Source organism: Neopsephotus bourkii, unplaced genomic scaffold (genome assembly GCF_033783945.1).
Source record: "Neopsephotus bourkii isolate Nb327-2 ecotype Australia unplaced genomic scaffold, CSIRO-AGI_Nbou_v1 NB_962, whole genome shotgun sequence".
Lineage (NCBI taxonomy): Eukaryota > Metazoa > Chordata > Aves > Psittaciformes > Psittacidae > Neopsephotus > Neopsephotus bourkii.
Window position 1 is genome coordinate 3042175 of NW_026901456.1, and position 23739 is coordinate 3065913.

At 37.0% G+C, this 23739-nt stretch overlaps 1 protein-coding gene across 4 annotated transcripts in view; it reads right to left on the reverse strand.

Annotated features, from left to right (window-relative positions):
- Positions 1–23739, reverse strand: part of SCAF4 (SR-related CTD associated factor 4) — a 45372-nt gene that overhangs the window by 12643 nt on the left and 8990 nt on the right. Inside the window, exons 2-17 of one of the 4 annotated variants that reach the window (XM_061359073.1) lie at positions 20843–20926; positions 20197–20241; positions 19195–19356; positions 17585–17720; positions 15036–15175; positions 14310–14486; positions 13873–13970; positions 13336–13383; positions 12119–12227; positions 11555–11722; positions 10073–10158; positions 8457–8647; positions 5966–6066; positions 4793–4906; positions 3936–4092; positions 2176–2330 (exon numbers count right to left, since the gene is read on the reverse strand). In XM_061359073.1, coding sequence (XP_061215057.1) covers positions 2176–2330; positions 3936–4092; positions 4793–4906; positions 5966–6066; positions 8457–8647; positions 10073–10158; positions 11555–11722; positions 12119–12227; positions 13336–13383; positions 13873–13970; positions 14310–14486; positions 15036–15175; positions 17585–17720; positions 19195–19356; positions 20197–20241; positions 20843–20926 — 1971 coding nt within the window. The remainder of the gene's footprint in view (positions 1–2175; positions 2331–3935; positions 4093–4792; positions 4907–5965; positions 6067–8456; positions 8648–10072; positions 10159–11554; positions 11723–12118; positions 12228–13335; positions 13384–13872; positions 13971–14309; positions 14487–15035; positions 15176–17584; positions 17721–19194; positions 19357–20196; positions 20242–20842; positions 20927–23739) is intronic. The other 3 variants (XM_061359070.1, XM_061359072.1, XM_061359071.1) reach the window with 3 other exon arrangements.

Genomic DNA, 23739 nt, shown 5'->3' on the forward strand with positions numbered 1-23739 from the left:
TGGTATTGCTGTATGTGCCCATTCCAGGCTGGGCAGCATCAGTAGCTACCCGGCACTCCCAGCAACCTCCCCACTTCTTAAGAGTCCCAAACACCAGAGCCAAATACAAATGAAAGCAGTTCTGCTTGCATCAGAGGATAAAACCACATCAGGTAATTCATTAAAATGCAGCAGTATTCCACAAAGTTATTTAAAACAAAATAAGTGTAATATAATGAGCTTTTTCCTTTAAGCACTAGGTCACATTTGCATACTACAAACACATTACTTCTGCTACTACCACCACTAGTATCATCACAGCTAAACTGAATTTGAAAGTTTTAAGAACTGTTTAAAAATTATTAAGCTATTCCAATTTTAGGGCCAGGTAGAAGAACTGAATTGGTCAAGGGCAAGCACAAAAAAAAGTTCATAGGGAAAAAAATATGAAGACTCAATACACTTCTCTGATCCTGGCCTGAATTTGTGAAGATGCAAGTTTCTTTGGTAAAAACTGAAGCTGATGAGGCAGAGACAAGCAATCAGAACAGAATCATAGAATAGTTTTTATAAAATTTATAGAATATAGCATAGTTAGGGTTGGAAAGGACCTTAAGATCATCAAGTTCCAACCCCCTGCCATGGGCAGGGACACCTCACACTAAACCATGCCACCCAAGGCTTCATCCAGCCTGGCCTTGAACACCGCCAGGGATGGAGCATTCACAACTTCCCCGGGCAACCCATTCCAGTGCCTCACCACCCTAAAGAATTTCTTCTTTATATTCAATCTAAACTTCCCGTTTAAGTTACTCAATATATTCTCAAACTGGCTGGTTTCTTCTTCCTGATTTCTTTTTCAGCATGGACTTAAGGAAAACGAACAAAAATCACTACTTTTAAATAAAGTAATAGCTATTAAAACTCTCTGAAATTAGAAAATTCACGTATGTCCTCAAATCACATAACTGGCTAAAAAATTATGTGTGTCTTCAATGAATTTCAATTATCGATCTCTTCTGAGTATCTACGATCACTGTAGTTCACAAATCACATTTTCTCAAGATATAAAATCGTTTTCTTCACACTTCTTGCCATTTAGGATAAACATGCTACTATTTTAACAGTTACAAGGAAAGCTTTTAATATAGAAGTTGTAACGTGTCTGTCAATAACTACTGTTAGAAGAAATCACAGAATAGTTTTGGAAGGGACTGACCATCTAGTTCCAACCCCCCTGCCACCAGCAGGGAGACCCTCCACTGCAATTCTATTATTACACATTACTGACTAATAGTTATTACATGCTACTTAAACTAATGGTAAATTTCCAAGTGTTCTTTAAGTGAATGAACATATAACATCAGCTTTGACTAAAGATTCATTATAACAATGAAGGAATTCCCAAATGCTGTTCAAAGAGAGTATACATAATATGAACAAACATGAAAGCAAAGTGCCTATTTTAGAAGGTCTATAGCACATTTGAGTAACCAGTGAGGAAAACTAATGAGGAAAACAGAGAAAAATGCATTCATAGAATTAAGAGGATGCAATTTAGCCTATTAATAAAAAGAATCTACTGCAATAATGTATTTGGGACTGAGAGAACAGGTATTAGAAGGACAGTCCCACACTGCTTCAAATAAAGATCTGGCAGATATACATAGGCTCTGCATTAGAGCACCCATGACACTTTGAAGCAAACTGTCCACTGTTCCCACTAACCACGTGCTGACTCAGCTGCCTGGACTGTTCTGGTACATGCAAACTACATCCCTTCTCAGGGAAATCAAACCAGATGCTTTGCTCCAGCTGGGCACAAAACATGCTCCAAACCCTAATGGGTTCAGGTTTTTTTCAAGTCTTCCACTGCCACTCCAACTTAGCAGAAAAGGAATGTTCTTCTATGAGACTGGTTTTTTACATCAGGAAGCTCAAATAATGGACTTCCTGTGCCATAGCAAATTTACGGTACAGGAAAGTTAACTTCACAAACCGACAGCATGGCCAATCTGCTAACAAGAGCATTTTTAACTGGGGACAACAACCTGACAAACACACACACACAAAATCAACTAGTTACTACTCATTGTATTTCCTCCTTCTCTTTAATGTACATATTGCCATATTGAATTATTACTTTAAAGTAAGTTTTTGTTTAGATATCCAGAGCAAATGGGAAGCAACTCTCACCTGTGGAGGAGGTACTGTTATCGGTGCAGGCATGGGAACAGGCATTGGAACAGGTAAAGCTTTAGGTATAGGTGACACAGGTTCATTATGTGCAGCTTCTGCACCTCCATTTTGAGCTACCTCATTTTCAGATTTCTTGGTAATACCCTTCCACTCTATTAATAATAAAAAAAAAAAGAAAGAAAAAAGTATCAGCTCAACAGAAACAGACAAGTAGTCAAGTACTGCCTTGTGAAACTGCCATGGTTTGTGATGTTTAAAACAATTAAGTAACCAAATTATTCAGATACTGAGATGCACAACACGAAGACGCATCTAACACATTTCTGACAATAAAAATTACACATTACTTTAAACACAGTACAATAAATCATTGAACCATAGCAAGTAAATTTATTTGTTTCATTAGTCATTTAACAGTTCTTAGCCCTTGACAGCACTTATATATGTCCAGGGCTCTGAAACATTATCTGCAACAAAACCACTAAGGCTGCTTTGGGACAAGCTTTCAACAGATTCATTCCATTCCTCTTGTGCAAGAAGGCAGCAGCTTCTTTACTAATTTGAGAAGTCAGTTCTGAGAAAACAGTATTTTTTAAGTCTTGACCAAGGAAAATGGAAATAAAACAAGGTATTGGAGCAAAACAAGAAATAAGAGAAACATCAAATATAGCATTAAACTCATTTTACAGATAAATTTTTGGCTCTTGTTGTTTGTCAGGACTTCCTGGGAAAAGACAGCTAAGCAGAAAAAAGGAATCAGTGAAGAAGCATTCTGGGAAAGAGAAAAGCACCAAGAAGATACCAAGGTTATGTTTATCCTTATTACTTTCATTTTAAATACACATTCAACTCATTTTCGTGTATTTATCATGAAGAGATGATGCTACTTAGAATAACCACCACCTCATTAAGGCAAATTGGACAGAATGACAAAACCCTGAAAGAATGATTAAAAAAACCACCCAGGACATCACACAATGGTTAAAACCAAGACAGTAGTCTAGAGCACCAATCTGAAGAACTATGGGCAATATCCATTCTTAAGTACTGCATTCATTTAGTATTACTTGAAAAATCACAACAGCCAGCACACCAGTAACTCTTGTATTCTTTCAAAGCCTGCAACAGCTGTGAAGGCGCTGATTATACCAGGTGGCACGTTTAGTACAACCATAGAAGCCTGATTTTCACTGCTTCCATAGAAAATAAGAATTCTGTTAGGTCTCTATAAATACAAGACTACTAAAGAAACTGAAAATGCCACAAGTATGAAAACTAAAAGCACCTTTTTTTTCTTTTTTTTAAGGAATTATAAAGTTGCTGTCAGCTCAGTTGTTACACAAGTACTCCAAAGGCAGGCTCATTTGCTAGGAGTGCCTCACATACACCTGGGGTTTGGGGGGAGACATGACAGGCACACAACAGGATAGGGGCCAGGACCAAACTGGCTCTAGGACTAACAAATACAGGACATCTGCACCATTCATTACCATGGAGGGCAAACACTTGAACAGCTGACAGATCACTTGGTATTCACATGCATCTTTAGCCGAGCTGCACAACTCCTGATGAGGGACTGTCCTGAACTGCTTACAAACTCTCTCCAATCTATGGGTTACACATGGTGCACTTCTCAACCACTTCAAGAATTTTACATGCACCTCAGAGTCACAGAGGTCAGCCACACCAACTGCACAACAGCACAAAGGGCAATTTCTTTTTTTTTTTAAGCATTTAAAGATGTAACAATGATTTACCTGGACTAAGAGTTTCATTGTCCAACATTCCTCCTTCACAGAAACTTTCAAGATCTTCAGGTTTCACTTTGTCCCATGGTATGTAAGTAACACCCAATTCTACGTCCCAATACTGCTTGTAATCTGGCTTTATTCCTTTATTCAAAGCCCATGCAATCTGGAGGGGGGGGCAAATACATGTAGTCAGTAAATTTTTTCCATTTTAATGGATTTAATATGTAGTTCTCACAAAACAGCATTACCATTTGAGGTTAAAAAGCAAAAGAATACTCTTAATTGAAACAGCAGGAAAAAAAGGTTAGTTACAGAACTCTGAAATAAGAGGGGTGTTAAAGCAGACTTAGCTCTTATTTCTTGGCCTGACTTTTGCACGATTTGTAAAAAAGTATAAAGGCAGGTTCTTCAAACATTCTCTAATCACTAAGATTAATTCTGTTTCCCTTCAGAGGAAGGTGTCACACTCTAATATGATATTCTACAAACGGAAGAACTTCACCAATGAATGCCTTCTTCCTTATTTATTAGTAGTGCTTGTAGGATTATCATACGTAATTAAACTCTGTTATAAGACAAATAACCAGCAAGAAGAAAAACATAGTTACAGTCCACTGCAGTGACTAAAAGGGCACCATTTTTGTTGGTTAAATAGACAATTACTGTCAATCTTCCAAGGAAACTGATACAAGTTCCACTAGTTGCATTACAGCACAGGAAGAATACTTACCAAAAAAAGAAGTGGCCCATTCACATAAATTTAGAGAACACCATATCCAGAATACATAATAGTATAGAACGGATGGAAAAGGGTTACATAATTACAGTAAGTTTAGAACAGTTTGACATTTTCCCAGAAGTACCTTTATAGATTTCTGATTGACTTTGAAGTTTCCTCGGCTCAGTTTTTGTAGGGCTCGGTAAGCATCCTGCCTGTGAACCATTACAATATAGGCACATCCTCTAGGCGGTATCATCTGTGTTTTAAGGGAAAATTAAAAATAAAAGGTTTGCTAAGGTTTGCTAGTACATAAGCAAAGCAATGAAGAACATACAAGTGTTCAGTTACAGTGAGCTGGAACATCAGCAGGTGTTTCAAAAAGGACTGTGGAAGTATGAAAGAAAACAATAGCTTAAAACACTAAGATACCCAGTATCTTCTGGAAACACAAATTTCTAGACAATTAAAAGCAACTTGTTATGTGCAAAGTTTTAAACTCTGTTCTGTGAGAGAATATGGACAGCCACTGGATATTTATTTAATCCTTCAAAATTGTAAAACAGCAGCATTCATGTAAATGCTGTGGTCTGGCAATTAGTTAGTTTGTTGGAAGGAACAAGACACTTCATTCCAGATACCACAAGCTGCCAGCTGCACCTCCACACTCAGTTTTATCTGCGGTTTCGTGATAATTCTTGTTATTTGTAATGCATTTGAGAAAAAACTGATGTTATTTTACAAAATTTGGGAATAGGAAAAAATTACAGTCGCCTCTTTTTGTTTGTTTAAATGAAATTTTATAGCTACCAGAACAGCTATCATTTATATACAATAATATCTTTAAGTACAGCAAAGCATAACAAGTTCTCCATGTTTATGACTAAAATGATAAAAGAGAAACAAGCAAAAGAAAGAAGAACACCAGCTGAGAGCTTACATTTCTATAATCAAACAAAATGCAGCGGATCAGTACCAGAGCAGGTAATTCTGTACCCACCTCCTCAATAGCCCTTTCTCATTCAATTCTCTCCAGAGAGAGTATGATTATTTTGTATGAATATGGGATAATCTTTAGTATTACCCCCAAGAGCATTTTTAAACTGCAAGAAACTAAAGCAATTGCCATCTTGTCTTTTTATAAAGCGGCCAAATGAATTGAGTTTACACATTAGAAAACACAACAATATAGGAAATGAGAGCTCTTGAATCTTTCGAATATAGCAAAAGCAAAGCTGTCTTAAAACAGTCTGAAAAGACTTTCAGTAATCAAGGCCTATGCTGCAAGCGCATCTTACATTGAACCATCTATACTTACATTTATTGACTCAATTGGGCCAAACTCCTCCAAAAGACTTCCAACATCCTGTTGAGTTGTCCTTTTGTCAAGTTGTCCTACCCAAAGTGTAGTACTACAGACTACAATCAAAGAGTTAACACAGATTGTAAGAGCACTTGGAAATACACATTTCACAAGTCAGAATGTCAAAATACTTGTTTTTATATCATCAATTATACAAACAAAAACCAGCTAAAATTAATACGTATATTTTAACCTTTAGGAGTGTTTGGAAAGAAACCTCTTTTTCTTGCCTGCCTGAAGCTGTACTAACGGTTAACCACAGCAACTACATCAGAATGACTGTTAGAATGCACTAAAAAGTTCTCTAGTTAACTAACACTGAAGTGACCAGCAAGTTCTGATGACTGTTAGTTGGGCAAATGATCACAGAAAGGGAAAAAATGCTTTGGTGCTAACAATGCTCCATGAAATGTCCCAACACATACAGTGGGTATTTCACAAAAAGGTAACTTACTCTGCTTAGTATGAAATCCAAGCTATGGGCCACCATCACAGGTTATGGATGTACTTACTGGCAAGATTATTATTACATTGCTTGGGGTGATATACTCACCACTAGCAAAATTCTCCTGCAGAATGTGGTGACAATTCAACTACAATGAGCAATCAAACTTTTAAACTCTTTAGTGACTTATCAATGCTATTTCTTTCTACAGTTAAGTGGAAAGGTTTTGACACAAGGAGCCTGTCTTTCAGGAAAGAGTAAGGACCATGCTTATCTCACTTCATGCTTCAAGGTAATAAAACAGCAGATTGAGCTCAAAGTATGACACCACTGACTACTGCAGCAACATCTAACACTCACAGATGTTTTTCCTACTAAGTCATATAAAACTGCAAAAATAAAAAGCATAAAAAGCACACACCAGTAAGCTTTATGGAACAGCTACTAAGTCTTTGCAGTCATAGAATCATAGAATAGTTAGGGTTGCAAAGGACCTTAAGATCATCAAGTTCCAACTCCCCTGCCATGGGCAGGGACACCTCACATTAAACCATGCCACCCAACGCTCTGTCCAACCTGGCCTTGAACACCGTCAGGGACAGAGCATTCACAGCTTCTTTAGGCAACCCATTCCAGTGCCTCACCACCCTCACAGTAAAGAACTTCCTCCTTATACCCAATCTAAACTTCTTCTGTTTAAGTTTTAACCCATTACCTCTTGTCCTATCACTACAGTCCCTAATGAAGAGTCCCTCCCCAGCATCCCTATAGGCCCCCTTCAGATACTGGAAGGCTGCTATGAGGTCTCCACGCAGCCTTCTCTTCTCCAGGCTGAATAGCACCAACTTTCTCAGCCTGTCTTCATACACGAGGTGCTCCAGTCCCCTGACCATCCTCATGGCCCTCCTCTGGACTTGTTCCAACAGTTCCAGGTCCTTTTTATGTTGAGGACACTGGAACTGCACACAACACTACAGGTGAGGTCTCACAAGAGCAGAGTAGAGGGGCAGGATCACCCCCTTCGACCTGCTGGTCATGCTCCTTTTGATGCAACCCAGGATACGGTTGGCTTTCTGGGCTGTGAGAGCACACTGTCGCCTCATGTTAAGTTCTTTTAATATAATGGTATTATCATTCACAAGGTTTTGCCCAGTTAAAGCTCCTTAGTTTTCATCTCTCTTATATAAAAAAAGAATGTTCTCATTTTATTTGCTGACCCCAGAGAAGATCCCACACTCCCCAGATATATTCAGAAGACAACTACTACACTGTGTTTATAAACACAGGCAGAGATCATTTCAGAGATCTGAATATTAGCCTTGTGTTTTCCAGGTCAAACTTCCATTCCAAGTTTGAGACACACACAACATCGAATCATTAGAAGCAATGCTCAGCTTCTTGCTGCTCAATTTGCTTTACCTTGTATGTCTCAAGCTAAAGGATGGAAAAGAAAAACATGGTGTTTCAGCTTTTTCTTTCCTCATTTTACAGCCAAAATATTTGGGACTTTGAGATACTTCAAAGATGCCAAACTATCTACTATGAATGAGTAAAGGAAGTATAGGGATGTGTGGGGAATTTAATTCTTCCCAGCTTTACAACAGTTCAGAAAATAAACGATAACAGAATTCACTTTAATTCTGTCTGGATGTGCCTTAGAACCCACATCAAGTAGCATTAAATTCAAGGAAAAAAAACCCAACAAAAACAATTAAAAAGTAACACACATTAGACCAAGAGGTGTCTTCTGGGATATCCTGAGCAGGTACCATATACTGAAGATAAGTGGACTCATCAACATTAGATTTTTTTTTTAAGTCTGATACAGTTAGATTAGTTTTTCTAAAAAATACCCATTTGTCTTCCTAGTATTTCATTTTACACAGGCAAAGTATCTACTGTAGCATCTTCAACTTCACAGAACTCTGCTGACCATCTAAAAAATGCTATTACAAGAATTTGCAGAGTTGTATCAATAATAAAGAGAAAGAATAAACTTACCACTAACAGTTTCTGACTTAATCTGAGGAAGACCTTTTGACCTGCGTTCTCTCTCCCGCTCACGTTCACGTCTTTCTTGTGACCGAGACTTAGGAGAGTGTCGGCGTCTATCCCTGGACCTTGATCGAGATCGACGATGGCGGGACCTTCGAGATCGGGAGCCAGATCTTGAACGTCTCCTTTTAGGTGACCTAGTTTAAGTAACAGCCATGTACATTCAATCTTTCTGACACAGACATTGACAGATAGGTATTTCAGATATCTATTTAAACAATCAAGCAAGTGTTCAGTCAACTAAAAAAACTAAATCCAAGTTCATTCACATGCATTTAAAACTAAAACAGATTTTTACAGCAGCTTTATAAATGCACTCCAGCTGAGCAGTTTGTTACTTTTCAAATTCTTCTTTTCATTTTGTATTGAACTTGACTATCAAAATTATGTCCACACTAAGACAGAAAAAAAAATTAAATCTGCTTAAATGAGGAATATGTTTACTGCTTTTACAAAAGAATGTCTAAAAAAGAGAGTAAACAAATTCTGTCACTGAAATAGTGTTTTACATCGTGTCCCAGTTCTAAACCACTCGAGGTCTGGAGGACAGAGTAAGAAAGTAATTCAAAGACGTCATATGAAACTTGGCAAAGGAGAAGCTTTGCTTTAATACTGGAGCCAGATATGTTAGGCCAGCTGAGATACGCAATATACTGCCTCTGTGACAGGCAAAGTCCCATGGTATACAAAATCACAGATTTCTTCATAAGAAGAGTGCCTTTAGAGCACAGACAAAACTAAACTATCATATTCTGCTTCCCTAAAATTTACTCAGTATTAATAGGTATGGAAGTAACTCTACCAATAGAAGACAGCTGTACAGACATCAAATTTTCCTTAGAAGGTAGATGACTTTCAGAAGTTCACAAGTCTTAAAAATCACTACTTTGTTTCTTATTTCAGTACTGCACTGTTTCTGAAGTACACATAACATTTAGCTGTACTTACACCCAGCTCTCCTCAGAGATAAGAAACTGAAAGGGTCTGGTTTTGTTCTCACTTTCTGAAGGGGAATTCAAATAAAGCCTTGACAGTTTTGACGTTACTGAGAAATTTCACTAGTGTTGTCCACACAGAGTATAACAAACAGACAGTAATTTCCTGTAATTAACCCTTAGATTAAATTGGAATGGACCATTTTGCTAAACATGTCTTTTCACATTTAGTCATAGAATCCAACTTGTACAGCGCAATTGTGCACTTACAAGAAACTACTTCTAAGGAAGTATGCTGAGCTGGGCACCCCCCCAAGAAGCCGACTTGAAATACAGGTAACAGGACTATGTCCTGAGGCACTGAAAACTAGCTCCATTAATAGTTCAGGGAGTTAGCTCACCTCTCACCTATTTACTGTCATCTCAGAAGTTACCACCCCCATGGTAGTTTTGGCAGCACAGCACCAGATTCTCTGCGCTCCAGGTAATCAGCATTAACTCCTCAGCACTTACAGAGAATTCATAAAGCTTTTCTAGTCTTTGGACATGACACACCTAAGTTCTTACACTAAAATCTAATATTTGGTGTAATATATACCCTCACTAAAAGAACTTTCACTAATTTACCTTGATGCAGATCTAGATCTTGACTTTCTGTTGTCAGAAACATGACGTTTTCCCTCTTGAGCAGGTGGCTGTTCCACTTCCATATCCTAAAAGATGAAGTTGACTGGTGAGTAGCACAAGCATTTTACTTCATTTTTTGCCTAGACTCAATTATGTAACAGCACTAAAATTGTATTTCATATTCACATGTATGAAATTAAAATGTAGTGCAACTCTCCTCACAAGCTTCACCACTGCTTTGCAGTCACTAACAGGGAGACAGTCCAGTATTAAACGAACTTCACACAACCACTGAAAAATATAATAAAATTAATTTGCACAGAATTCTCCATTTGCCAATTACTGTTTTTCCACAGAGTATGATTATACTCATTAGAAGGCAGTCAGTGGATCTTGCTCTGTCTACTAAAACACTTTTCTCCAAGATGGTATAGAAAACTACTTTAAGCCATATAAAAAGGCAAATTACAATACAATAAATTTGAAGAATGAAGCAGTAAATCATCAAAACACATCAAATGTAAGAACATACTTTAAAAAAAACAAAACAAAACAAAACAAAACATTAAGTTCAACACAGCTCTTCCTTCCTACTCCAGATCCTCTACAGCTTCCCAGTATAGAACATACTGTGTCCTGCCTAAACTTTAAATAGTTTTCATGATGCCACCCTGGCAGGGAACATCCAAACAAGCAATATTTTAGAATGCACTGATTCAAAAGAACTCAAGACTAAAAAAACTAATAGAAAAAAAACCAGTCTTGAGTATTGTCCCTTTATTCCAAGTGTAAAGCAAGAACTTAACTCTAGAATCTGCAATATCATAGGTCACCACATAAAGACAGAGTGGTACCATCTCTATTTCTCATTTTAGGATTTCCTCTGATTGGAACAAAAGAGGCAAATATATTCAATTTCTTGCTGTTGTGGGTTTTGTTCATTTGTTAATTACAGGCTCATAAACAGACTTGCCCTTTGATTTCTTCTACACAGCCAGTTACCAAACCAATATCCTCCAAACTCTGAGGAACAAGAGAGAGGTGCTTGAGTACACTTGAATTTTTTTAAACTTTTACAGACCTCCAAGTTCATTTCCACTACATTAATGATCTAACAGGCCCTTAAAAGTTAACTTTTCCAGATCATTTCTCTCCAGAATGAGATTGCTTTCTTAGAACGCAATGGAACACAATATTCCTGAAGCAAGAGGGCGACATGAAAGGGAAGATGAAAGAAAGTGAGAATGAAATGCTAAGACTTTGACAAAAGGAGGCATAAAGCATACATAAGCTGGTTTTACTAGACTTCCGAAGTACCACACTTGTCATGAACAGCACTGATGCTCTCTTTCTCTCAGATAAGCAACATCTCATAGCCATCTCTGACCACAGTTATGAAATTTCATCTCCTGAACAAACTAAGATGTTTCAGAAAGAGACGTACTGGAAGATTACGTTTTGTTTACTGCAAAGGGTTCTCACCTGTTGATGTGGTTTTTGCATGTGTGATTCACTCTGTACTGGAAAAGGAGACTGAAAACTTTGCTGTGCAGGTGCCGCTGGTGGAATCACAGGCTGAGCCATGGGTGGGTACTGAGGAGTAGGCAAGAGACCGAAACCTGGCATTTGCCCATTAGGAGGAAGTGGAACCTTTGGAAATGGAAAAAAGAAAACCACAAAAACTTCCAGTTAGGGGGAAGAGAAAAAGAGGGAAAAAAAAAACCTAATCACATTAACTTTTCCAGTTTGCTAATGTAAAGTTGTACCTCTGCTCCAAAGACACAACTGAAGACTAGAAGCCCAAGAAAGATTAAGTAGGTTGAGCATTCAGGTGTATAAAATAAAAATCTTTATTTCATATTGTCTGTTCTTCAAAGTTTGACTAGAACAGAGAACAAATATATGTTTCTTGGGAAAGCTTGAGGGAGGGCTAAGCCGTATTTGCTGTTCAACAAGAACACCACTTCCTTAATTCTGCACCAAAGAAACTCACAAAAGATAGAAAATGTAACACAACAGAGGGACAAGGGAAATCTCTGAAGTTACCTGGTGGCGCATTGGATCCTGCTGCATTCCCATCATTCGCTGCTGGAAAGGATCCATATTGGGAAGTTGAGGAAATACTGGCTGTTGCATACCTTCTGCTGGAAATCCACTAAAAACAGTAATATTTTGGTGAGGTAAGTCAGTATTAAAATTTTTTATTTTACTTATTTTTATATATATTTACAGCATTCTTGCTTCATATTCATAATTCAAAAATTATTATATTTACATTCAAAAAAGTGAAAACAAAAGAGTGGCTTCCTTATCTTTACTCTAAGAATAGTCCTTTATCACTTAAAGAAAGTTTAAGTTTTTTGATAAGATCACTTATTGAAGTTTAAGCATACTTATATGATCTTGCTAAAGATCTGTCTACGGAAATTCTTCATGAAGGTTGTCTGCTTTAGGCTAACTTCCTTCCTTTCCAGTTCCTCTTTTAGGAACAAAAGTAAGCCTTTTCCTCAAGGAAAATAAATTTGCCATACTTTTGCTGGAGAAGAAACAAAAACCCTTTTAGTTTGGGAAAAATTTACGGCAGAGGAGAAAGGTGTATGTGTATCACACAAGGATGACAGTAACGCCATTCACTTCCCAATTCAACACACAGAATGGACAGTGCTCAGGGAATTAATGAGGTCTGCACAGTTAATAGGACCTGCTGACAGGATGCAGTTTGTGTTAGAAACTGAACAGGATTTCAAGAAGATAAAGGAATTTCATGGTGATGTGAAATGGAACTTTGCAGTATTTTAAGGCATATTCTTGGATGATTCTTGACAGGTCAGATTTTCTTACAAAGTATTACTGATTTTGTGTGCCCAAAATGCGAGTACTGGAATCCATTCTTCGGAAGCATCTGGCACAACTGTAAGGACAGAGGCTTTGAAGTGTTAGCAACAGAACATTTTGAAAAGCCTAGTCCAGTGATCTTTAGCTGGGCATACACAAGCAGTGCTTACATTTGACCTACCTCATCTTTCCGTACTCCAGAGTTCCATCTGTGTTACAGGCAAAATACTACCAATTTACTGAAAAAGCATTTCAATTAACTAATACTTGTGGAAGATAAAAGTGCTCAAGGTGATAAACACAGCAAGAAAGCTAAGACAAAGTTAGTGATTCATTCTTTTTCTGAAAGCAGGGTTTGGATGGCATATACAGAAAGTAAGACATAGGGCCACATACTGAAGCAGGGAAAAAAAGAAATATTGACTAACCCAGGTATTGAGCACCATCCAGCCTGTGCACTGAATGAGAGAGAGGTCCTGTGGAAAAAACTAGTATGTGATCATGTAATTTAAGACTTTTACCATAATGCATATCAAACGGGAAACAGGAGTTTGAGTTTGTGTGAGTATTCAGTGTTGGAGAACGTAAAGGTGCAAAGCCAAATTTTTTAGTAATTCAAACTATCACAATGTTTGGAATAGCATTTATTTCCCAGACAGCAAAGCCAATTCAGCTGATTACTAACAATGCCCTGACACACTCAGTTGTGCAATAAAAACATGAAACCCATGCTGAAACCAAACCTGAGCTTTTCTCTACAGAGCAAATCAATGATGCAACATGCCAAACCTATACCAGATCACCAAAGACAAAAGGAAAAAACCAAACCCAAAACCCACCAAAAATTGTTAACAACATTTTAACTTTGAACTGTAACTGTTAAGCACTGAAGTGACCTGGACAGCTTTCCAAACTAAAGATTTTGTAGAACAAAGATTTGCTATTGTACGGTGACACGAACTCACAAAGTTGGCTGAGAAACTGAAGAAGGAGCTGAATCTTCTTTCTTTGAATCTTCCACGGCTTCTGGTTCATCATCATAGTCAAACCGATCTAGCAGCTTCTGAAAGAAATTACATTGAGCCAACTATTTTTTCTGTATCTTATACAATTGGCAGCCAAAATAGCCTTATTATTGAAGTCTTACTCTAACAGCTCTGAAATTAAAGACAAAGGTAGAATCAGAAAACAAAAATCTAATACAGAAATTGTCCCAAACTAGTTCTATTCAGCTTCAGAAAATGCAAAGGCTATAAAAGCGGGAAGCTGACCTCCAAATACAAAGAGAAGAAACTAAATTTGCATCATATTTCTCTTAAAAAATGGAGGACATTGAGGTATTCATCGAACAGTCTTCTACTGAACTGAGAAACTTAAACACTAAGAACAAATGAAGACTTACTTTGTCAAATGATGTTTTTTGCTCAGGTGGTGGGAAAGCAGCTTTTTGTTCTGGCTGTTGTGCTGCTGTAGTTTTCAGCTGAGCAGTAATAGCTTGAACCTGAGCCATCACAGTGTTATCTATGACAGGTGACTGGGGTTTTTGAGGCTGTTGAAAAGTCTGGAGAATTTGCTGAAGCTACAAAAATATACACAGTATTAAGCATACTTTCTTATTTAAATATATAGTACTGAAAGAGTTGTAGGATGTAAATTTTACATAAAATCAGATAACAACAAAGGATGAACACCACTCATAACCTGACTGAACTATGGAAGACTTCCAGCAAAATTAAAAGTCACTTTTTAAACACTTTAGTGGCAACAGTCAGCAGGTCCCACCATTTCAGTATTCAGGCCTTTCAAGACTGCAAATGTTTAAGTGTACTAGCAATAAAACTGAATGTTTTGTTTGATGTAGTTTGGGTGTTCTTGAAACTTCGTAACTGCACCAGTTCAGAACTAATTATTGAGAAATACGTTACTGAATTTTCCTCAAATACTTTATTACTGGATGGAAGGGTTAAACCATTCAAACACTGAGGTTAACTCTTACAAGTCTTCCACTGAAGACTTGTAAGAAAGCTTTTTGTTCTGCTTCAAATAGAGGCTCTTACTTCCATCCTTTCTGCCCTCCCTTATTTAACATAAAACCCAGTTAAAAGGGAACCAAATACAAACGGGTTACCTGTTGTCCTTGCGTTGTTTGAAACAACTGAGCTACAGCTGCAAAGGCATCAGAACTGGGTAACTGTGGCACAGTAGGTACTGAGTTAGCAGTAACTTGAGGGGGCTCTGAAGCAACCTTTGCTGGAGGGGGTGGCGAACCTGAGAGTTTCATAAGAATTGAGAAACAAGCTACATTACTCCAGAACATTCACTTTGCTCTTCAGTGTATACACCTACTTCCTCAAAACAAGAGTCGATCTGCAATAGTGTACTTAACCCCAAAAGTCCTAAGCTACCCCAATTGCTTATTTATTCATTTTGCCTTTTTAACTGTTCAATTCACTGCTCACATCTGCGCATGGTATACACTAAGGAAACAAAGAAAAACACCCTGTCTGAAAGCTAGTCCAGCATGGGATCACAACTCTGTTTTTGTAATTACACAATTTCAGAAAAGTTAAGAGAAAAACTGTTACTTAGTGATCACATTACAAGCAATGAATACCAATACACTTCAAATATTAGTTCTGGTTACGAAGTACTGGACTCATTTTTTTGGATGAATACTTAAAATGAACCATTAGAGAACTGATTTGAAGAGCAACTGAGTTTTGCTCAGTATCTTCCTCTTTTGAGCAGTAACTGAACTTTTGATTAAATGCCTGGTAATAATTAAAGGTTTAGAAAAGAAAAAACTATTTCCCAAACAACTCTCTTTGCTCGGGTTTGTTCACATGCTGCTCTGGCACAGACACATGCCAAAACATAAAAATAATTTTTACTAATTCTTCCAGGAAAAGACTCCCATTTTCACTGAGCTTTAAAAAAACTTGAGATTACATTTCAAGACATGCTATTAGTTTTTTCTACACATGCAGCTTTCCAATTCTTTTTGCTTTATATTACAATACTTTTTTAAAAAAATATGTTTTGTCAGTACAAATTAGCAGCAACATCATCAACTCCCACATGCTGTGAGCAAGTAGCTATTCTTTAGCAAATGTATGTTAATGGGCTACTAATAAAATTGTAAAAGGACAGTTAGTTTAAAAAACAAAGTTTTTGTTTGAGACACTAAGCAAATGTTTGCCTCACAATACCAATTCTCTAAATCTATTCATCTGTTTGCAGTTCATATAACTGCAGTGTTGACACGCAGCAAGCAGAGACAAACATGCTGCATATTTTCCCACAAGTCAGATGCTACATAAAAATACTGCAAAAAGATATGTGATTGTTTTTAAGTATAAATTAACTTCCAAATCATTTCCTGTATCTGTTCAGAAAGTGATGTGCTTGCTCAAGGGAGAAAATTTGCATTTTCCCCTCTTTTTTTGGCTAAACAGACTTTGCAGCATTATGAGCCAAACAGATTCTACTTCATATAATTCATTAATATATTTATTATTATTCATTAGCGTATTTATTTCAGGGCCAAATTATCCCTTCTGGTGCATCTGAGTGATCTCACTGAATTCAGTAATTCTGTACATGAGAATACCTGCAGAAGACAGTCAACCTGTTAGTTATCAGTAATGAGACTCAGATGGAAAATAGCACCACTCATCAATCATATCAGAATTGTATAGTAACCAGTCTGCACACCAGGTCAGAAGCTAAGACTTTCCCCCTGCCATGCCACGTTTACAAAACACAGCAATAGGATATGCTTTCCTAAACCACTGGAGACCTTTCACTTATGCTACTGTGCATCATTATTTTGTTTGTCACTACACCTCCCTTACTCCATTACATTTTTTGCCAGTCCTACTCCAACATACATGAGCACAGTTAGGAGGTCACCAAAGCCAAGTCTGAAATATAAAGTGCGAACTCAAAAAGAAAGCCCTCCAGAGAAAGAGAGAATTGTGGTATGCATATTCTCATCCACGATTCAGTAACCTCACTACCAGCTTTTTATGTGGCATAAAATAGGCCAGTGAAAATACTGTGGGAAGGCAGTCATTACTTTATTCTTTAGGTCAGTGGTTTTCAACCAGCAGCTTATATAAAACCTTACTTCCAGGCATAAATTTACTGTTCAAAAAAATGTGGATTTGAAACACCAGTTAAAACGTTCCAGGGCTGCACACTGAAAGAGACTGGCAGCTGTTCCTTTCAGATACTAAGTTAATTCAAAGAAAGATGAAGCTGTTAACTTGTCATTTTTTCAAAATTAGAATCTGGATAAGAAAAGCATGCTCTTACATCAGAATTATAAACCTGATAAACACAGCAATATTTGAGACTAAAAGAAAAAAAAATAAACTTTTTTTTAAGAGGGAATACTGAAATTACCTGTAAGTAAAGCGTGCGTGTATGTATGTACATATGCATATACAATATAAATTACAGATATATTCCAAATAAGTGTTCACATTCTGATAACTTCTGAAGTACAGTATCAGCATTTATTCAGAACGAGTTCAGCTGTTCCACATAATTTTGAACATGGAGTTTATTAATATGCTACTGCTGAAACTAATTGTAGGCGCTTTAATGTGGAAGCAAACAAGCTATTATCATTCACCCTTTTAAAAGAAGAATAAGTTATAATGTCATTCATACCTTCATTATTAGTAGCATTTTCTGTCATTGGTGCTGTGGCACTGGTTCCTGCTGCCATATCCAGAAGAGGCTGAATTATTTCAATTTTAAATACTCCATTTTTCTGCCAAAGGTTCAGGACACGGACTATCTTACTCTGTTGAAACAAAAGCAAGCATCAACACTAAAGACAGCTTTCCTAACTCACAAACGCTAAACTGATGTTCCATAAATTGAGAAGAAAGAAGAGTACAGGAATTCAACATAATCAGGCATACCTATTTAACAACCTCTATGCTGTCAACATAGGTCAGCAAGACCCTTCACATGGCAATGGTAAAACCTGCCAACTTATTTTACTTTCTGCTTTAATAAAACACAACTTGTGCCATTTCCCTAAAATTGTTCTGGCCAATCAGAAAATCGAGGTTTGATATACAACAGCCCCACCATTTCTTCACAAATGGTCATAAAGGGGTGAAACAAACAAATGCGACAAGGAAGAGAACATGAATTGGAAAACCCTAACGAAGAAAGGGGCAATTAGGCCATAAAACACTAGAACAAGGCTGTGAGGTTAGACAGAAGACTGCTTGAATTTTTTGATTCTAACCCACACAGTTCTATGTTGACACCAGAAAAATCCATCTCCATTATTCAAAAGATCAGGAAAGCAAGTGGAAAACATTCTAACTGCTCATGGCAGAATGATTAAATTAGAACTTTTGATTGTCAGCTGTTATTTTAAGCTCACTTCTTTTTTTAACATCAAGAACGATGAAGCTTTCAGGGACCAAGCTGGAAATTATTCCTTCCTTCTTTAGCCCAGTATTAAGCAATAGTATCTAACTGGCGGTGCAGCTTCACCTGGAACATGGAGGCAGGTAACACAATATATGTTATATTGACATACCTATCCTTTCTGTGTACTTAGTTATTCGAGTTGAATATACGTTTCAAGTACTTTTTACTTTTACTGTAGCTGCTAAGAACGAATAGATTCTGTTCCCTCTTGCTTCAACAATAAAATACCTTACTGTCAGTCAGTTATATAGTTATATACAACCTTGCAAATCCACCTATACTTTCAAAAGTTAAGGAGTTCCACAAGGTGTTTTCTACAATAAGATGAATTAGAAAAAAAACCCAGAAATGGGTATTTTAATGAAGATTTTTGGTCTGAAAAAACAGTTAACTTCAAATTTTTTGGCTCTGGGTATTCTATCCCTCCAGAAGATTTGAAAATTGTATGAAGCCCAAAAAAAGCACAAATTTAGCACTCTTAGTTTTAGTCACATATTAAGTATCATTCTCCTTGAATATCAGCCATAGTTGTATATCTGTAGATACAGTTTTTTTGTTTAGGTGGTAGAAACTCATTAAAGCACTGTTGGTTGAAGTGTCTACATAGGCAAAAAAAACCCTGATGAAGTTAAGGAAATTAAGCAGTTTAACTCAAACTTCCACTGAACTATCACCTTTGATAATCTTTCTCAGCATGTTTTACTATTTCATATAACATTCACAGACGCAGACAATCATTAGCTTTCCATGTTAGCTTGTATTTCCACACAAGTGGACACAAAGGTAGCACTCATCCATTCACAACACTTGAGAAACTATAGCTGTACCTTGTCTTCAGATGGACAGAGATACAAATACTGGAATGTGGCAGTAATATTTTTAGAGAATCTTGGCCCAAAAACATCTTTGTCTGTTCCAAACTGGTGACGAGACTGACGAACAATAGAGTCAATAACATACAATCCAGGGACTTTATATTCCGGTTTGCACTGAAAACATACAAATAACTTTCCATTATGCAGTGACACTAACAAGGTAATGGGCATTCACCTTAGATCCTTACATTAAATCTATACTTAGTATACTTGGGGAGGAAAAAGTATTAATTTGTTTTATGTAGTGCTTTATTTTTGTTTTCTGCATAGAAATTGAAAGAAAAAAAAACATGCTTTCACATTTGGGACAGAGCAAATGTACTTGGATAGCTTGGAATATCCTTTATCTTCTCAATCACTGCTTTTAAGGTACCTTTAGCTTGATAACATGTGACTGCAAACACATCTACTACATTACAGTACAGACTGCCACAACTCTGCTGTCAAGCTACCTCACACTCAATGCATTGAGCTACTCCCACCAATTCTCCAGAATTAAACGAAAGTCCTTCTCTTTGGAAGTCTCTGAAGACCTTTGAGTGAAAAAGCATGTTTTTCCCACTTCACTCAGAAGAACGTACTTTAGGCAGCATGATACTTTGGTTTTAGCAAGTATTACATTCTAGCCTGTTGCTCTACATGCCTAGGCAAGCATGAAAACTGTATTTTCTGAAAATATGTATTATCTTAGCCAGTGAAGATTAACTGGAAGTTCAGTACCTTCAGTTTCCTCGCCAGCTGCTGGGTAGACAAGGAAGGGGAAATTTCAAAATTTTTTTATCCCCTTCTTAATGTAGTACAGAAAACTTAAAGGAGATTATATAGACAGAGTTTCCCCCCCTCAAACCCCAAATAACAGCAGATGCCCTGCCTGTCATTTACTAGCATTATTAGTAATATCTAGTAATGGATGCAGACAATATCTTTATCAGTAGATTATTTTTCATTTTTTACCTTTTTGATAAACTTCTCCACAATCTGGACAACATGCTTGTAGAGCTGGAAAATAAATACAAACTAATTTGTTAGTGCCAAATCATTTTAGAAGTATTTTAACACTTTGTGCTTATTACCTTTTAGGCAAGACTACAACATATTTTAAGTTACATTCTAACAAGAAGTATGTTATCAAGCAGAGAGGAAACCATTTCATGAAGGAACAGACAAAACAAGAAATCCTTTCTGTCAGATGCGTGTCAGTGCATACACAAAAGACACACTGCTTCCAGGGTATTTGTGAGAGCTTTCTGCATTTACTTTCTAAGCAAGTCTGCTACATTTTAATACGCTATTAAGGTGCAGTTGCATCCTGCAACATTTAAAATTTGATTATATAGAAATCACAGCATCCTAGCAGGTGTCGCATTAAAAAGCAGTAATTCAAAGCAAAAAAAAAAAATCAAGCTAGTATTATGCTACTAGTCCAAAACCAAGAGATGATATTCACCACCCACTTCTTTCTAGATAACATTCTTAACACAAACTAGAAGAAAACATCCATGAAGCTATGAGTGGGAAATACAGGGATGTCTTCACTTAGAAGTAAAATAATTAAACGTTGCTACTGTTACAGTTTCATGTTTGTTCTACTGAACTTTACCTTAATAGCTTTAATGGCAGCTTTTGTGATGAGAATCATTTTTGCTCGGGAAATAGGAGGTTTCATTTCCATCAGTGAAAAGAGCTAAACAGAGAAAACAAGCGTTTAAAATGTATTAACAAAAAATGTGACATCTCGGAGAACTGACTGATTACTGACATTCCACACTGTGTATCACCACAACACCGGTTGTCCCTAGAGGGGCCAACAGGCAGCTCTTTCTAGGCTTTGTGAACCTGGCTTACAGAATAAATCTGATCTCATTTCTATAACCATAGTACAAGTACACTATTTTAGAGGGTTTTAATCATATCAAAAGTGAAGATTAGTACTATTCTACCAGGACCGTTAAGTGCAAAAAGAGATTGTGCAGTGCTAGATTAAATACCCATGCTGGGTTTTTTTTTTAAGTCTGAATTCACAGAAAGCATATTCTATATTCAAAACATGCAGGATACAGTATGTTCAGCTCTTCAAATCTGAAAAGTGTGACTCCAAGCAAAAAAAAACCCAAACTTCATTTTCACAGATAGCATCACCATGACTTATACCTCATGTGTGTGGAAATTTATTACTAAACACTTTCAAAAATTCTTGAACCTAAGCATTCAGACCAGTATTGACCACAAACTCTGGAAACAAGTATCAGCTTCACATTTCAGAAACTGAGAGAAACCAACTTGCACACAGAACTGCCAGAGCTGATGAAATATCCACACAGGGCTGAATACAGGAAGCTGAAGGAAGAGGGATACGTTTTCCTCAGGCCCCCAGCACCACCTGAACAGCACGACATTCTTATTATACTTCACTTCCTGTAGAGAATTTTAAGAAAATAGGGAAATAAGGAATTTGTGGAGGTTTGTTTTTAAGTAACTGGCACTCATAAGCATGCTTGCACACACACCAGAAAACACCAAAATCCAAGGCACACTTCACCACTTTCCAGACCACTCTTGCCTACTCTGGATCCATAATAAATTCCATAAGCTGCTGTTGTAATTCACACTGCAAAATTATCAGCTGCAAAAGCTACACTGTATGCTACATTATGTTTTTGTGGCATGCTATACACACTTCTCTTCTACTAGTCATTAGACACTGAAGTATAATCAACACTGGCTTGTCTGGACCATTCTCTCCAATCTTCAATCCCATCTTCCAAAGCAGAAAGAGGAACTAGGACATCCCAGTATTACTTTTGAATTCCACCTTCTGTAGCACAGATCATGGTTAGGCGCTCTTCCTCATTAAATACTATTTTCTGTTCTTTCCATAAACTTGACTTGTTATTTAAGTGTGGCTTACTTAGTAAAGGTAGAATCACTATATTGTCATGATTTTATCTAATGCAAAAACACAGTGAAATCTTTAACATTTCCTATGCACACATAATCATTTTACCTTGAAATATTCCTCACAAATGACAGAAAAAAAATGGTTTTGCATTATCTAATTTGATTTTGCTCTTCACAATAAAGAAAAAAAGACAGCCCCTGAATACTAGCCAAAAATGTAATCGATTATTTGCCACAAAGCAAGAGAATAAAAGTATCTTCATTTGACAGTGTAATGCAAAGATGTCATTTAAAAATATACTCTTATTTTTCTATTAAATTTCCAAGAAACTTGTGAAGTGGCCAAATTACATAGACTTATCTACTGTCCCTGTTAAAGTAAAAAACAATGCAGAAGATAAATACACTCTGCCAAATACCTGAAGGCAAGTAAAGTGATAACAAGACTTCCAGCAACACAAAATGAAAGCCTTGCACCAATAAAACAGACAAGAAGGTACTTTATTAATTCAATTCATATTGGGAGAGATACAAAAGAAGAAACTGCCCTTCAAGACAGTGATTGCCAGACACCTTTTCCAACAAGTCAAGACCATGACTTTCCCTTACAAAGCACCATAAATGGCAAGTTCTATTGCCAGAATGTTTGCTTTTCAAGCTGTAAAAGATGTTTCAGCTAACATCCCTGCTTGCTGAGAAATCACAGCACGGACAAATAAAAACTGACACATAAAAGACAGAAGGAGAGATGTGGCTGTGAGTTGACTTGGTTGGTTGGGTTTTTTTTGGTTGGTTGTTTCTTTGGGGGAAAAAAAAAAAGCTTAATTTCAATTTTGAATTATATTTCTTCAGAATAAGTGCAAAGACACTGGGTGAACAAAGTCAGTGCTATTATTAAAACTCAGGAAAATCTGTTTTAAGAGGCAATGAAAGATACATAAAAAATCCAAAACTCAACACCCACAAGCCAACCACCAGAAGGCTCAAAAAATGAGATGGAGGAGGAAAAAACATTAGGACAGGCACTTTCCTCTACACACCAAGAAGCAACTGGTCCTCCTGCAAAAGGAGCCAGTCCCATATAACAAGAACAAATAAGCCACTATGAAAGCAACATTTCAGCATTCCTATTTCAGGAATATAACTGGAGAGAACCAGGAAACTTTTGAGAGCAAGGCAGGAGACAGCAGTAAGTAAGTGGCAGCAAAAATAAAAGTGTCTTAAAAGGTATTCCAAGCACAACGTTGCAACCAGGGGGAAACAAAGGGAGTGGAGGTTGGGAGGGGGAATTAAAAGAAAAAAAATCCAAGGAGAAGAAAATGCTGGGGCAGGAAAAAGGAAATCAGCTGGATGCGCTGAAGTAGCCACAAAGGATGCAATAAAAAATATGGTAGCTTGGAGAAGTCATTAATTAAAGAACATGAGAGGATGAAACTGCCTAATAACACAGAAATAAACAAGAGCTTTGGAAGAACAGGATTGAGCACTGAATTCTTCCTTTGCTGTTACAGACAGAACTCTGCAACAGCAACAAAAACACAGTAAAAGCAATGAGGTCAGTACACACAGGTATTTCCAGCTCAGGATGAACTACAGTTG